Below are 15618 nucleotides of genomic sequence, written 5' to 3'. Positions count from 1 at the left end.
AATTTGAGGAACCCACTTTAGTGTAGATTCCACTAAACTGGAATTTTTTTTCTTTGTATCTATATGAGATGATTTTTTTTTTTTTTGGCTCTGCTGTGCAGCGTGTGGGATCCCAGTTCCCCCATCAGGGACTGAACCCGGGTCACAGCAGTGAAAGCCCGGGATCCTAACCACTAGGCCACCAGGGGGCTCCCTACATTGGAATTTTTGACAAGTCAGGAGCCATGCTAACCTTCTCCTTGTCGAGCACTATTTCTTCATCAGCGGAGACCACAGCATAGGCAAGGTGATGAAACAGATGTTTAGACAATTAGAGGACACTGCTTTCAACCACCTCTGATCTATGTACAGACAATGAATTACAGTATTCATATCTTAATTGAAGCAGGTGTTCTAAAAGCCTGCATGAGGGATCCTCTTATTAACTCAATGGGATGTGTAACGGTACGGAGCACCCACATGTACTAGGTCTTGTCTGGTCCTTTGTGGGCACCATCCCGTCAAATCCTCGTGGCCAGACTCTCAGGGAAACTGAAGCAGAGAGTTTCAACAACTTGCTCAACGTCACACAGACAAGCGAGGGGCAGAGCTGGCACTCAAACCCAAGCAGGATGGTTCCAATCCCACTGCTTGAGCTCAAGGACCACTGACTGACCTGCCTCACCCCATCTGCCCCATCTCCACTGGCTGAGACGAGGAAGCTGCTCTCTGGAGTTGGTGGGGGACTCTGCAGCCTAGGAAGGTTTAGTAACAAGGACAGCTACTATCAAACCCACAGTATTAAGTTGAGGAACAAGTTTGCGGACATAATGAAAATGGGTATGGGTTTCTAATAACACGCTTGAAATACTTAAGGCACGCATTCTCAACAGGGGCAAAAATGGTTTCCTGGAAAGTGGAAAAAAATCTTAGTTATTACAATGGTTCGTAGCCTTCCAAAGATCACCCTAACCTGACAAAATCATATTCCTTAGTATTTAATTTCTCTCACTAGGGAAAACTAAATCCAACTTAGATTTAAAATAAGTTCATCTATTCATTCAATTTTCCTGCTTAAGGAACAATAATGAAAAAACGCTGAGATACGCTGGTCCAGGGGAGTCTGGGTATTCTGAAGACTACTATTTTAGATTTACTGTTTTAATTTTAAATATTTAATTGATGCTAGACATAATTTTTATTTGAAATGTAGACAAATTTGATTTCCAATACTTTGCATGTTTAATGGTATGTCTAAGGGAATTCTATTTACTCAACCTATATCATTTTGGCATACCATTATAAAAACACGATGGTATTCTATATAAAGGATGATTTTGCTGGCTAGATTTATAAGGCTGACAGTTTAGCGTTTTAGAAATCAGATATACTGAATTTGTAAATGAAGTTTAAAATGTGTGAGGATCCTTAACTAGGTTTGTAAATGGGGTTAAGGAAATTTGCTCTTTTAAAATTATAAATTAATTGAACACTTAAAAAGTTATTTTTTAACACAGAAATTACTAAGTTTATAAATTGATACATGATACTTATAAACTGTAATTGAAGATTTGGAAAACAGGTTCTTTAATCTGTAGATTTAATAAATTAAATAAAATTCAGGTAAAAGAAGCTAGAAGCATTCCATCTGAGTACAAAAGTCACCCTCAGATACTAAAGAACTGTATTATCACAAAGAAGTCTCCCAATTCCTCTATGCCATCACTTCCTGGTTTAATTTTCTTCAAATCACTTATCACCACCTTTTACTTTGTTTATTTACTGCTTTACTTGCTCTCTGTCTCTGCCTGTAAGGGTGGGGTCTCATCTGTCTTGTTCATCACTGTATCCTAGCCCAGAGCTTCGTGTTTATTAGGTTTTGAATAGATTTCTGGATAAACAAGCGAGCTGGGTCGTCCAGCTCCTAAGCCCATGTCTTTGTGAGGTCCGACAGGGCCTCCCAAACTCTTACATGGAAACGTTAAACTTCTTCACTAGTGCAACACATATTTATACAAGAAGAAAACGACAAGTCTGAAATGAACTTACTGCATTAGCATTTCCTCCAACTTGCATGCATCGCAATTGAAACCAAGACCAGTTAGAATCCAACTCTGTAGATCTAAATGGAGAAAATATTCTTAAATGTTAATACTGTTCTTCCCCGTAATCAAGCCACTAAACTTCTGAGGATAAGCCTTCCTCGATCTTCCAGATCCTGAAGAATCCTAAGTTTTTGTTAACAGTGACACATGCTTCCAGGGTGCTAGGGCTCCAGGGTGCACACTAGCTGGTACAAGCCACTCCTGGCCCCTCTCACCCTTCCTAGAAGCCACGCCTCCAAAAAATAGACGTACTGTTTGGATTTTTTTCAGGTTGGCTATCGATTTGCCCAGTGTGACCCCTAACAGGAGCCTGGAGGGTGCTCACAGTCTTACCATCAAGTAGAAGGGAGTCTCAACATCACTCAACATCACCACCACCAGGGAGCGGAGAAAACTCAGGTTTTAATGCTGCTGAAGTGAAAACGGCAAGGGCCTCCTATCCCCCACCAACACCTTATGCCCTACTTATCTATAATCTAAGATCAAATCAGAGCAAGAAAAAGGCAATAATTGTAGTCCCTTACAAAAATAATTCACCAAGTGATCACCGTAAAGCAAGATATGACTGCGCGACAATATTAGAAATCTTTCTATTGAATCCACAGACATGAGCAAAAGGCAAGGCTAACCCATATTCAACACTAGATTGTCCCACACTAACTGGAAAGGAATGTGGACATTTTAAAATGGGTATAGGTTGGGCTTCCCTGGTGGCGCAGTGGTTGAGAGTCCGCCTGCCGATGCAGGGGACACGGGTTCGTGCCCCGGTCCGGGAAGATCCCACATGTCCCAAAAAAAAAAAAAAAAAAAAAAAATCTCTTTTTAGAATTTGATTACCAAGCAAGGTGACTAAGTTACGTATCTTGCTCTGAAATCCTTTCCCTGAAAGATCTTGCTTAGTCACATTTCCAAGTTGAGTTAGGTGCCATCCCCACCCCCCTTGGTCACAGGGTGGCAGCTCACAGCACAGTCTCTGGAGGCAGCCTGAAAGTGCAAATCTCAACTCTGCCATTACGGGTTGTACGGCCTTGGAGAAATTACTTAACCTCTCTGCACCTTACTTTCCTCATCTGTAAAGTAGGGATAATTACAGTATTATCCATTTTGCTCTCACAGAAATTAAATAAGCTAATATCTGAAAGGTGCCTGCCTCACGGTAAACACCACATGGCTAAAATTCTCATCAACACCACCATTATCATCATCGTGGTGACGCCGCCACACTGTTATAAGCGGCAAGCTCCAGAGGACAGGATGTCCCACATTTTTCTCTCAACTCCTAGCACAGGAACATAATAGGTACCTGAATGTGGGCCGACTTTAAACATTTTTTTTTTTTTTTTTTTGCGGTACGCAGGCCTCTCACCGTCGTGGCCTCTCCCGTTGCGGAGCACAGGCTCCAGACGCGCAGGCCCAGCGGCCATGACTCACGGGCCCAGCCGCTCCGCGGCATGTGGGATCCTCCCAGACCAGGGAACGAACCCGCATTCCCAGCATCGGCAGGCGGACTCTCAACCACTGCGCCACCAGGGAAGCCCCTACCACCAGGGAAGCCCCAACATTTTTAAAAGTCCTAAAATTGAGGATATGCATACTCAAATTTGCTAATCTGCCTTACAACATTTTTTAAATTAATTTTTACTGGAATATAGTTTCTTTACAATGCTGTGTTAGTTCCTACTGTACAGTAAAGTGAATCAGCTATTCGTATACATATATCCCCTTTTTAAAAAAATTTATTTTATTTATTTATTTATTTTTGACTGCGTTGGGTCTTCGTTGCTGCATGGGGGCTTTCTCTAGTCGTGGTGAGCAGGGCTACTCTGCATTGCTTCATTGGTATTTATTTAAAATAAATAAATAAATAAAATAAATAAATTTATTAAAAAAATACAAAACAAAAATAACAAGCTGGGCTCTGGCCACATGCCAGGATTCATGTGAGTTCATTTGCTCACCCCTCCCAAAGCCCTAAGATGAGTATAAGCCTTCTCATCTCTACTTTTAAGGGAAGGAAACTGAGACACAGAGAGGTAAGGAACATGCTCACCTTACCAACAGCGAGGGATGGCAATGGGATTCAGACCCCCAGCAGCCAAGCTGCAGCATCCGCACACCTATCACTGCCTTGTGACTCTCTGGGGTGCCTACTGCACCCAGGCTCACATCAGCCTTCCCTTCCCACGTGTACCCCGCAAGGGCCTCAGGAGTATAAAGTTTAAGGTCCCAGACTGGCCCTCCCAAGGTCACATAGATCTTCCCCTTTGAATCTTATCTCTCCTCATTTTCCTATGCATATAAAAACTAGCTACTAAACAGTTCACTTTTTCCCACCTCTATATCTTCTCGTAAATTCTGAGTGCGGCCCTCCTTTTTCCCTACCTTGTCTCCGTTATCAAAATCTCACCAGACCTTTGAAGTTCACTGCAAATGTGACCTCCTCCTTTACACTTTGCCTAATTTTCCAACCAGAAGTAGACACCATGCTCTGCTTCTATCAATGTTCTTTATAGTTTATCTTCTTATTTAAGTTGTATTTGTACCCCCAGCCCACCAACAGTGATGCAAGGGTGAGACCCCCTGCACTTGTCACAGCTCATGACATACTTAATGGTGAACTTGAGAATAAACAGAGCCAGAGAGAGGAGCACTGGGACACTCAGTGTCACAGGCACTGGGCGAAGAGCTCCGAGGCCTGTGGGGTGGGAAGAGGCCAGACAATCAGGTCCACTCTGTAGTCAGCTCCCAGTGCAGCTTGCCATTTCTGCAGATGTCTAACCTACCTTTTCCTTTTTGCTTGGCAAAAGCCGTAGTCTAAAAATTTTTTTCCCTTTGTAAACTCGTTGACTTGAAATTCTACTTAAAAACAAAACAAAACAAAACAAAACCTCCGGAGTTCCCTGGTGGAGCAGGGGTTGAGAGTCCGCCTGCCAATGCAGGGGACACAGGTTCGAGCCCTGGTCCGGGAAGATCCCACATGCCGCGGAGCAACTAAGCCCCTGTGCCACAACTACTGAAGCACCTAGAGCCCATGTTCTGCAACAAGAGAAGCCACCGCAATGAGAAGCCCGCGCACCGCAATGAAGAGCGGCCCCCGTTCACCGCAGCTAGAGAAAGACCACGTGCAGCAACGAAGACCCAACGCAGCCAAATTTAAAAAACCCCATAAAACTAAAAAAACACAAAATCTTCTTTAAAATAAACATTCCACCCATGCCAAACTGTTAATATGTTCATGCCTGTGAAATGGGACTCTGTGTGTGTGCGCACGTGTGTCTGCAGCCAGCTAGCACGGGGAGAGGAAGGAGAGGGAAGGAGGTTCTAGAGCAGGGACTTTCACTTCCTACTTTATATACTCTGGGACTGTTTGGATTTTTTTCCCAGTGAACTAATGTTTGTAAATTTTTTTTTTTTTTTTGCGGTACGCGGGCCTCTCACTGTTGTGGCCTCTCCCGCTGCGGAGCACAGGCTCCGGACGCGCAGGCTCAGCGGCCATGGCTCACGGGCCCAGCCGCTCCGCGGCATGTGGGATCCTCCCGGACCGGGGCACGAACCCGTGTCCCCTGCATCGGCAGGCGGACTCTCAACCACTGCGCCACCAGGGAAGCCCTGTAAATTTTTTAGTCAATAAAAAATGTTTAAAGAGCAGCCCTCTGCCTCATGAAAAGAAAATCCTTAGTACCCTCATCATCCTTGACTTTCTCTTGCCCAAATCCTAGACTGTTGCCCTTGGGTTATATGTACAGTGATTTTTTTTTTTTAAAACAGTTGTTCTTGAATCATTTATAAGCATCATGATTCATACAGTTATATTTATCTAACTTTTAAAAGGGTAGTGATTAAACCTGCAACATCCCAAACAGGCCCTGCTGTCCAGCCTCATCAGGCTTTCAGGCAGCCCTTCCCTCAGCTGGGGAACACGTCAGAAAACCACCTGATTTCCTGGAATGGTTTAAGCTGGTGTTGTGCTGCAGTGGTGAGGAAAAGGGAGGGCCAGGTTCCGATGGGCGGGACCTCGCAGAGAGGAAGAGGGAAAGAGCGCAGTGAGAGAGAAAGGAAGGCAACACACTATGCGTAGCCTCAGTCTAGCCATCGCGACCTCTGGACAGAGTGGGTCACCACGTACTAACTGGGGACAACTGACCTGGAGGAAAAAGTACATGAAGAATAAACCCGCCCTGGCAACCAAATCCCTCCACATTTCAAAAAGAGACAAGGTCAGGAGAGTGTATTAAAAATATCCTGGGTCCAGCATCTAAGAAAAAGGAAAAGAAGACAGGAAACTGATAGATATTCTGGAAGTAGTAAGAACCCCCAGGAGAATTCCCTTTTCTAAATCATGGCCTATGGAGTTCTATGGCTATAACATTTAGCCCATTTTGCTCTGATAAATTGATTTCTGAAAAAAAGAACTCAGGAAAGTACATAAAGTTTTTTTCAGTTAATCCATTAAGAAGAAAGTTATGGGGACTTCCCTGGTGGTACAGTGGTTAAGAATCTGCCTCCCAATGCAGGGGACACGGGTTCGAGCCCTGGTCCGGGAAGATCCCACATGCCGCGGAGCAACTAAGCCCGTGCGCCACAACTACTGAGCCTGTGCTCTAGAGCCCGCGAGTCACAACTACTGAGCCTGCGCACCCAGAGCCCATGCTCCGCAACAAGACAAGCCACTGCAACGAGAAGCCCGCGCACCGCAACGAAGACCCAATGCAGCCAAAAATAAATAAATAAATACGTTTAAAAAAAAAGAAAGAAAGTTATGTTATTATTATTACTGTATAGTTTTTGCGCCAGGATACAAAATATCTCGTTACAAATTATCATAGATTTTATCCTACAGGAACAAATGCTCTTTATGGTAATCACACTGTAGTATCAGTATTCCTTAAGTCATAATATAAAATAAAACTGCTTGCCATGATTTCAAACAGCCTGCCTGCCTAGCTGGCTCCTTCCCTGGAAAAAGAACTGGCAGGGAAACAGGTGAGCTGACCTGGGGAGGCCAGCCGTACAGAGATCTGAGCCACGACTGCTCAGGGGTGCCCCTGCACTTCCAGCCTCCTACTGGACTGTGGGACTGTGTCCAGAGGGGGCATCTTTCTCTGATGGCCACAAAGGCCCCAGAGAGGCTACTACCAAGAGGTCAGAGCAGAGACAGGAACTAGCCAGAGGGGCCCAGGCAGCCCACGTCTTTCACATTGCAAACATTTGAAACTGCCACTAAAATTCATGCAAAAATCATTCCCTCGGGCTCTGCTATAAGTGTCGTTGGAAGCTGAGCTGCTGCAGCCCTGATCTGACGAGGGTCTCCCGCCACCTGCAGTGACTCTCCACCTGGAGGAGCGACAGAGACCCCTTCCCCCAGGAGGCGTCAGAGCAAGACTCCTGCGTGCTGCTAATTATCAGAGACAAGAAAGGAAAAGGAGATGCTGCCTCAAGCCTTCTGTTCTGACTGTGGCTTCAACACTGCTTCCTCTCACACCAAGCTCTACAGCACAGCGACCAAGTAGGAAATAATTCATTTTCCGAGTTTACTCAATTACACAAGATTTAAATCTCCCTGACTCATAACCAACCTCTCATTTTACTTGACGTCAAAGCAAACACAAAGGAGAAGGGGAGAGAGACCCACGTAGCGAGGTAATCACTCCCACCCGCAGCGAGGAGAGTCCCCCTTTTACCGAATAAAGCTCAGGTGAACACCGAGCGACCGGTGTGACCCCGAGCAGTCGATGCACAGCAGCACCCCGTACGTGATGCTGGCCCAGCTGGGATTCTTGGCACCGCAGTCAAAACACACCTGAAAGAAAATTTCAAAATTCAGTTACTCATCGATTCTTATTAGCCAAATGAGCCATCCTATAGGACAATACAGGATTTGGCTTCAAAGCTGCTTAATCTTTACACTTTAAACTGATTATCAGAGGGAATTCCCTGGCAGTCCAGTGGTTAGGACTCAGCATTTTCACTGCCAGAGCCCAGGTTCAATCCCTGGTGGGGGAACCAAGATCCCACAAGCTGCACAGTACGGCAAAAAAAAAAAAAATAATAATAATAATAATAGATAAAACAAACTGGTTATTAGAAAAATACCTCACCTAGATTTTTTTTAAAAACCTCAAATTTCTATTTCTTTTATTATTATAATAATGTCACTGTATTATATAATTATATATCAATAGACTATTAATATAATGCATTAATTATATGTTATATATTTTTGCATATCTATTATAATAGTACATAGTGAAGAGAACTTAGATGTGTTTATTGTCTCAAATATGACTCATGACTCATGCATGAAGCATCAACAGGGTTCCTACCACTCACATGAATGAACACTAGACAGGGATGTCCCCTGCTGGAAATGCCCAAGGCCTTACTGTCCCCTGGGCAGTGGCTCTCTACCAAATGTCAGGCGTCTGTGCATATTTCTTCTCTCCCCAACCAGAGGAAGAGAGCTCCCTGGATGCTCCCCTGGATCCTGCCCTCCGGGGGCACTCACCCCCCCATGTAATCCCCACCCTCGATTTGCCCAGGAGGCCCGTGTGACCAATGATATGGCAGAAGTGCTGCTGCGTCCCTTCCGGGGTGAGGTCATAAAAGACCCTGGGGCTTCCTTTCTCTCTCTCGCTCTCCCCCCAGATCACTGGCTCTGGGGGACGCCAGGTGCCATGTCTTGAGGACACTGGGTCGCCCAGTGGAGAGAGCCACGTGGAGAGGAACTGAGGCCTTTAGTCCAACAGCCAGTGAGGAGCAGAGGCCGGCTGACCACCACGTGAGTGAGCTTGGAGTGGAGGCCCCAGCCTCCCGAGAAGCCCTGAGCCTGCCTTCCTCAGCACTGACTAAAGTCAACGTTCTTCACCTGATAACAGACGCACAAACGTACTTTAGAATACACAGTGCTTGCTGTGGAAATGAATACTTATGAGTAATTAGAGCCAGGACAACAGGACAGTTAAAAATTCCACAAATAATAGACTTGTTTTGAATTGTTTTCCAGAAAAAATAAAACTATATTTTAGCTAACTGAGCCACCCCCAGATTCCCGGCCCTCCGAACCTGTGTGAGACAACTTGTGTTTGTTGTTTTAAGATGCTGAGCTCCGCAACAGAGGCTAATAGAGAGAGCTGTTCCTGCGTGAGATGCCGTGTCCTTCATGACCTCTGCCCCCTCCACTCTGTCCAGGTCACTGTTATAACTCAGACACACAGCTCACGTCCAAGGAGTGGGCCCCCTCCTGCACAGCTCGGAGCTCCTGCAGCGTCGGGGGCCTTTCCCTCACCTTGCCTTCCGCCCGCATCCGCACAGAGCTCGGACGTGGCTAGCGCTCAATGAATGTTTTCTGTGTGTTTTCTCGTCTCCCACAAAGCCTGAAAAGTAGTGATCTACCCATACAAAGCATTCAGGAAATATATGTTAATCAAATGAACAACTTATAAAACTTATTACCAGCTCGAAAATTAGCACCAGCCCCCTCAACACTGAAGTCAAACATTCTTCATCTGATAACAGGACACAAAAGTACTTTAAAATACACAGCGCTTGTCATGGAATTAATATTTGTAATTAATTAACATCAGCACAACAGAGTGGTAAAAATTCCATGAATATGCTTCCCTGGTGGTGCAGTGGTTGAGAGTCCGCCTGCCGATGCAGGGGACACGGGTTCGTGCCCCGGTCCGGGAGGATCCCACATGCCGCGGAGCGGCTGGGCCCGTGAGCCATGGCCGCTGAGCCTGCGTGTCCGGAGCCTGTGCTCCGCAGCGGGAGAGGCCACAACAGTGAGAGGCCCGCGTATTGCAAAAAAAAAATTCCACGAATAGGAGGTTTTTTAAAAGCCCCCATCTTTTAGGTATGCTTTATAGGCAAAGCCACCTATGTGAAGGTTGTCTCAACTAAAACCATCAAGAAAGATCTGGGGACTTCCCTGGCAGTCCAGTGGTTAAGACACCACGCTTCCAATGCAGCGGGGATCGGTTCAAACCCTGGTCAGGGAACTAAGATCCCACATACCATGCAGTGTGGCCAAAAAAAAAGGAAAGCAAGCTCTGGATTCTGGCCTTTTGAGGGCAATACAAGCGTGAAAACACGCGTGGATTTTCCAAAGCCCCTCATGGTGACAGGTTCACAATAAGCAGGCAGGAGTAGAGGGCTGACAGCTGACACGAGAGGCACCAGGCATTCACTCCAGTGTTTACTGACTGCCTGCTACGTGCCAGGCACTGTGGCAGAGGCTGAGGTATTAAGAAGTGGATGGCGGCACTGACTCCACAAATGCTTGCTGAGTCTCCCCATCTCCCCCTACACCCGCCCCGGACAGGCCACTGAAGTGGGAGTAAAGGACACGGAAATGAAGATGCCCTGTGGTAACAGCCATGAGAGTAAGGAATGCCCACCCCTGGGATGCCAAACAGTGGGCCCGACTCTGCCAAAGGTGCCGCCCCTCTGCAAGAGGCCACTGTGATCCCTCACTCACTTAGCTAACAGCTGTCACTATCAGTACGCCCCCGGCACACACAGAGTGCACGTACAAAAGTGGCCTGGGAAGAGTCAGCCCGCGTGGAGCCCACAGTCTAGCAGTCCCAGCGGGCAAGACAACTAGTTATAATGTTGAACCTTAGTAAGCAAGGACAGGATGCAAAAAGTTTTCTAGACAGGGCCCAAGTGGCATGTGGGATGTCAAGAATAGAGTCTAAAAGGGCAGAAGGGGCAAAAGCCTGTGCAGGAAATGGCCCTGTGCAGGGACACGACCCAGAGGTTGGGCGCACACAGCCCAGAGCAGGCAAGTCTGAGAATCACTCCCAAGGTGGTCACAAGGCTGGTTACGAAAAGACAGCAGCGGGGCTTCTAACAAGTGGCCTCAGAATCCTCCTGACACATCAACTAAGATGAGGAATTGCAGGCCTCTCGCCTTCCGAGATGGCCCGCACTCTTGTCTGGAGTGTGTTTCTCCCAAGGCCGTTCTCGCCTTTTGAGACAGACCACGTTCGGTCTACAGAATACGTATCTCTCTAAATAAATCCATTTCTGGACTCCCCTGGTAGTGCAGTGGTTAAGAATCCATTCCACAATGCAGGAGACACGGGTTCGAGCCCTGGTCCGGGAAGATCCCACATTGCCATGGAGCAACTAAGCCCGTGTGCCACAGCTACTGAGCCTGCGTGCTAGAGCCCGCGAGCAGCAACTACTGAGCCCACGTGCCACAACTACTGAAGCCTGCGTGCCTAGAGCCCGTGCTCCGCAACAAGAGAAGCCACCGCAATGGGAAGCCCATGCACCACTCGCCACAACTAGAGAAAACCTGCACGCAGCAAAGGAAGGCCCAAGGCAGCCAAAAATAAATAAATAAATAATCCTTCTTTCTCCTGAAAAAAAAAAAAACAGATGAGGAATTGCAGAATGCAGCTCTGTGAGAGCTGGGGCCTTGTTCACCTGAGCTGAGCGCTGAGCACTGAGCCCGGCACAAAGCAGGCACCAAATGCAAATACAGGTGGTGGAAGAGCTCACGAGCCGAGACTGGGCCCTGTGGGATCTGAGGTCAGAGGGCAGTTCGAAATCCAAGTCTGGCTCTCTGTTGGGGCAGGGACTCCATTTTGTTTTGATGGGCAATCCTAAACCAAAGTGGAGATATGGTCTTCTAAGCAGAGTATCAGTTCTTATGGTGATAAAAAGTAGTTTTGGACGAACAATTTGTTTTGCTACATGGTCAGAATAATTGCTATAGAAATCACAGCTAATATTGAGTGTTTGCTCCATGTCAGGCACTGCTGCTGGCCAACAGAATCTTGGTAACAACGCTATAAGAAGGTGCTGTTCTTATGCCCATCTGGGCCAGCTTCCGGGCCTGTGTGTGATTGACGCAGCCACACAGGACACTGCACACAGAAGCGCCCATGGGTGGTTAATGGTCTGCTGTCTCATCTTGAAATTCTTAGTACTTTTGAAACAAGGGCCCTGCATGTTCACTTTGCACATTTCAAGTTCCCTGCAGAGTATACAGCGCCAGTTTTCATCCCCGTGTTAGAGAAAACTAAGGAAACGTGAAGTTAAGTGTCATAGCTAAGACGTGGTATCACAGAGACTGGACCCCGGGCAGTCTGCCCCGGAGCGCACTCGTCACCCCTTCACTACGCCGCCTCTTACCCTGCCAGGCAGCCCTTTATCTGTCCTCCAGGCACTAGATAGACCATCTGCTTCCCGAAGGCAGGAGCAGTACATCCTCAGTGCTCTGCGGTGCCCGGCACGCTGCAGGTGCCTGACTGGTATTTGCTGAATGAATACTTGCTAAATAACTCAAACAATCAATATAACACTAGGGAAGAGCAGAGACAAGGGAGGATTTCACAAGCTAGAAGACTGACCCTCTGAGTTAAAACCTTTGATCCAGAGTAGAGATCCATCATACGTGAGAGGGAGAATTGGACACCACATTCTAAAAGGAAACTGAGGTGTTTTTCTTTAAGTACTTTCCTGTCTTGTGTGTCTTAGAGCTCTTTTTAACCATCTCATTTTAAAAATGCTTATTAACTCTTCCACATCATTAAAACTAGTTTTCATCTTTGCTTAGGTAATGGTTTCTTATTAACAATCAAATAAAAAGTCTTAATCAAGAAATGTAACACAGGGCTTCCCTGGTGGCGCAGTGGTTGAGAGTCCGCCTGCTGATGCAGGAGACACGGGTTCGTGCCCCGGTCCGGGAAGATCCCACATGCCGCGGAGCGGCTGGGCCCGTGAGCCATGGCCGCTGAGCCTGCGTGTCCGGAGCCTGTGCTCCGCAGCGGGAGAGGCCACAACAGTGAGAGGCCCGCGTATTGCAAAGAAAGAAAGAAAAAGAAAAGAAATGTAGCACAAGACTGTGGAACACTACCAGAAAATATTTTTGCTCGATGCTTTTATGAATCCTACTACAGAATATAAAATTTTCTACAAGTGTGTTGTTCATAATTAAAATAACAACGAATTGCTGACATGTATTGAGGGCCAGTATATACAGGAACTGCTCTAAGTGCTCTTCTTGGATTTCCTCATTTAATCCTCACAATAACTCTCTGAATTAGATCTAGCTCATGCCTCATTTTCAGATGAGGAAAATAAGGTACAAAGTAGTCAAGTAACCTGCCCAAGGTGACAGGAAGTCCCAGGGTCTGGATAACAATTTACAAGCAAGCCCACACATGTTCCTCAAAAGTGTTCTTGGTATAAAGACCTTGACTTCTTATTTAAAAGGGACATCTTTTGATGAATTCAGTCAAAGAGAATATATGTTGGGTTTCTGAGATAAAGCAGACCAAAAAATGTATAGTTTCTACACTGTTAACTGCAGATCCTAATCTGGTCTAGTTTACATCAACCCCTCTTTATAAACAGATTAACCTAAATTTGAAAATCAAGAAAATACCAAAGAAATCGGCACTGGAGAATTCCTGGAAACTCTTTCCCCTCCTGACTTTCCTACGTTCATCAGATATCACCTCCTATAAACTGTTTCCTTGCTCACTTCTCTTAGGCTGTAAAAACATGGGCTCCCCTCCACCTAGACCTAAAACAAAGACATCTAAGTTTTGTAAAACTCTGGGACTTTCTTTCTATGCCATCACGTCATGGCACACAGAGTCCATGCTGACACGACGGCCCTTTGCACTGTCCAGGTTCCACTCTGACCTGTGATCCTCAGCAGAGGGTGTCACTTTAGCCCGATGTGTCACCGCATCTCCAGCCAGTAGCGAAAAGTTGTAAGAGTCATGGGTGGGGGGAAGGGACAGTCTCTGGAGATGAAAAAAAAAAAAGGAAAATCCCCATCTCCAAAGAGAGAGACAAAAGGGAAGGAAGGGTAAGGGGTCTGTGGTGGGCTTTCTTAGCAAGAGACAAGAGTGCGAAGCCACTTAGCAGTGATCACTTAGCAGCTTTATCAGACAGGGAAACTGAGGCTGCCACCAGAGGACACAGCTTCCCTGAGGAGCTTCAGAGGTGAGCTCGGAGGCAGGGAGGGGGCGAGCCGAGCTTCCCCAAGCGCCCAGCGCTACCAGCTGGAGTTTCTGGCCCGGCGCATGCTTCCCGGCTGGGTCATAGGTGGCCTGTGGTCTCCGCCCCCAGTCGCAGGAGCCGCGGGTACGCCCCCTAGCCCTCCCTCGGGCCCCCGAGCTCGCCCCCCGCTCTCTCAGGAACTCGTGTCCACTCCGCCCCCACCAAAAGCCGCCTCCGACCCCCGTAAGTTCCCCGGCCCGGTGTTAGGAGCCCACAAGTGTCCGCCCCCGGGACCCCCAGATGCTCTCGCCTCCCGCCCCCAGGACTCCCAGGTGCCCGCCCTGCCTCGGACCCTGGGGTGCGCCCCCTACCCCGCCCCTCCCTTGCTGAAGCTGCGGGGCGGCGCACAGTCCGGACCCAGGCGAGGCCCAGCCGCTGCGGCCGCACAGTGCGACGTGTCACAGGCCGGGCCGGCTCCTCCTCCCGCGGCCGCGGCCACTGGCGCCGCAGGGGCCTCCCGCAGGGTCCGGCAGGGATGCCAAGCAAGCCTGAACACGCCCGGCGGCCGTTACCTTGTTGGTGGGCACCAACCGGAGGCGCCTGAAGATGGTCAGGATATCCTGCTTGCTGGGGTCCCCCATGGTCACCAAAGAAACGAGGCACAGCTGGCCCCGCCAACCGGGAAGGGCAGAGCAGAAGCGGTTGCCGCCTCCGGGAGGTAGACGACGGCCGAAGGGCGGGGCTGCCCGTGAAGATCAGACCGGGCCTCTCGATGTCCCCGCCCACTGCCGGAGCGCACGCGCCACTCTCCCCAGTGGCCCTCGCTTAACAGTGCCACTGGCTCCGCCCACTCAGGCCCCGCCCCGGTTCCTACGCAGGAGGCTCGCGCGCTCCCTCCAGGTCTCCGCCGGGCCTCCACTCCCGGCAGTGCGTGGCGAAGCTCGGTCCGGGTCAGGTTTGTACCTGCGCGCACGGCTGGTCGAGCCACCGACGCTTCGGCTGACGGGACTGCTTCCTCGGCCAAGGTCCTCTCACCTCCTCCCCGTGAGAGCGGCAGAACCTGTCACTCCAAGTGGCAAAGGAGGAAACTTGCGGGGCAAGGGCCTCCCCGCCGGCTCCCCACACCCGAGGACTCAGTCCAGGCGCCGGATTTTCGCTAGTCGCCTGAGCCCTGGTGGGAGGCGTCCTATGGCGAAAAGGATCAGTTTGGGTTATGTCAGTGAGAGTCAGCAGTTCTCCTGAGGCAAAAGGCGTTCAGTCAAATCTGATGAATATAGACAAGAAAAGCAGCTGGCCCTTTTCTACCCTTCGGCTGACATTACTAGCTGGGGGGTTTAAACGCTTGGAGAAAGGTGCCTGTTTTGCGGTAGTGGGTGTGGAGCCACTAGGTGTCACCTGAGGTTCCGCGGGTCAGGAGAAGGATAACAGGTTTTGGAGTCAAATGCAACACCTTGGCTCCAAGCTCACTCCAGCCAGCTCCTTCCCAGCTCTGTGACCTTGGTCAGATCACGTCTCTAAAGCTGGGTTTGCTCCTCTGTGCAGTGGGGTGAGAGATGGGGAATCAGTG

The 15618-nt window shown here is 48.3% G+C and overlaps 1 protein-coding gene across 3 annotated transcripts in view; it reads right to left on the bottom strand.

Annotated features, from left to right (window-relative positions):
• ARFGAP3 (ARF GTPase activating protein 3) overlaps positions 1-15233 on the bottom strand; it is a 53608-nt gene extending 38375 nt beyond the window's left edge. The window contains exons 1-3 of one of the 3 annotated variants that reach the window (XM_024737513.1): positions 14624-15233; positions 7766-7884; positions 2029-2101 (exon numbers count right to left, since the gene is read on the bottom strand). In XM_024737513.1, coding sequence (XP_024593281.1) covers positions 2029-2101; positions 7766-7884; positions 14624-14692 — 261 coding nt within the window. In that variant the 5' untranslated portion in view covers positions 14693-15233. Of the gene's footprint in view, positions 1-2028; positions 2102-7765; positions 7885-13748; positions 14213-14623 lie in introns of those variants that run through there. The other 2 variants (XM_024737512.1, XM_024737514.1) reach the window with 2 other exon arrangements.
• Between the last annotated feature and the right edge of the window lie 385 nt (positions 15234-15618).

This window comes from Neophocaena asiaeorientalis, unplaced genomic scaffold (assembly GCF_003031525.2).
Source record: "Neophocaena asiaeorientalis asiaeorientalis breed wild unplaced genomic scaffold, Neophocaena_asiaeorientalis_V1.1 scaffold242, whole genome shotgun sequence".
NCBI lineage: Eukaryota > Metazoa > Chordata > Mammalia > Artiodactyla > Phocoenidae > Neophocaena > Neophocaena asiaeorientalis.
The sequence above is the reverse complement of the archived record's forward strand: the minus strand, read 5'-3'. Positions and strand labels throughout refer to the sequence as shown.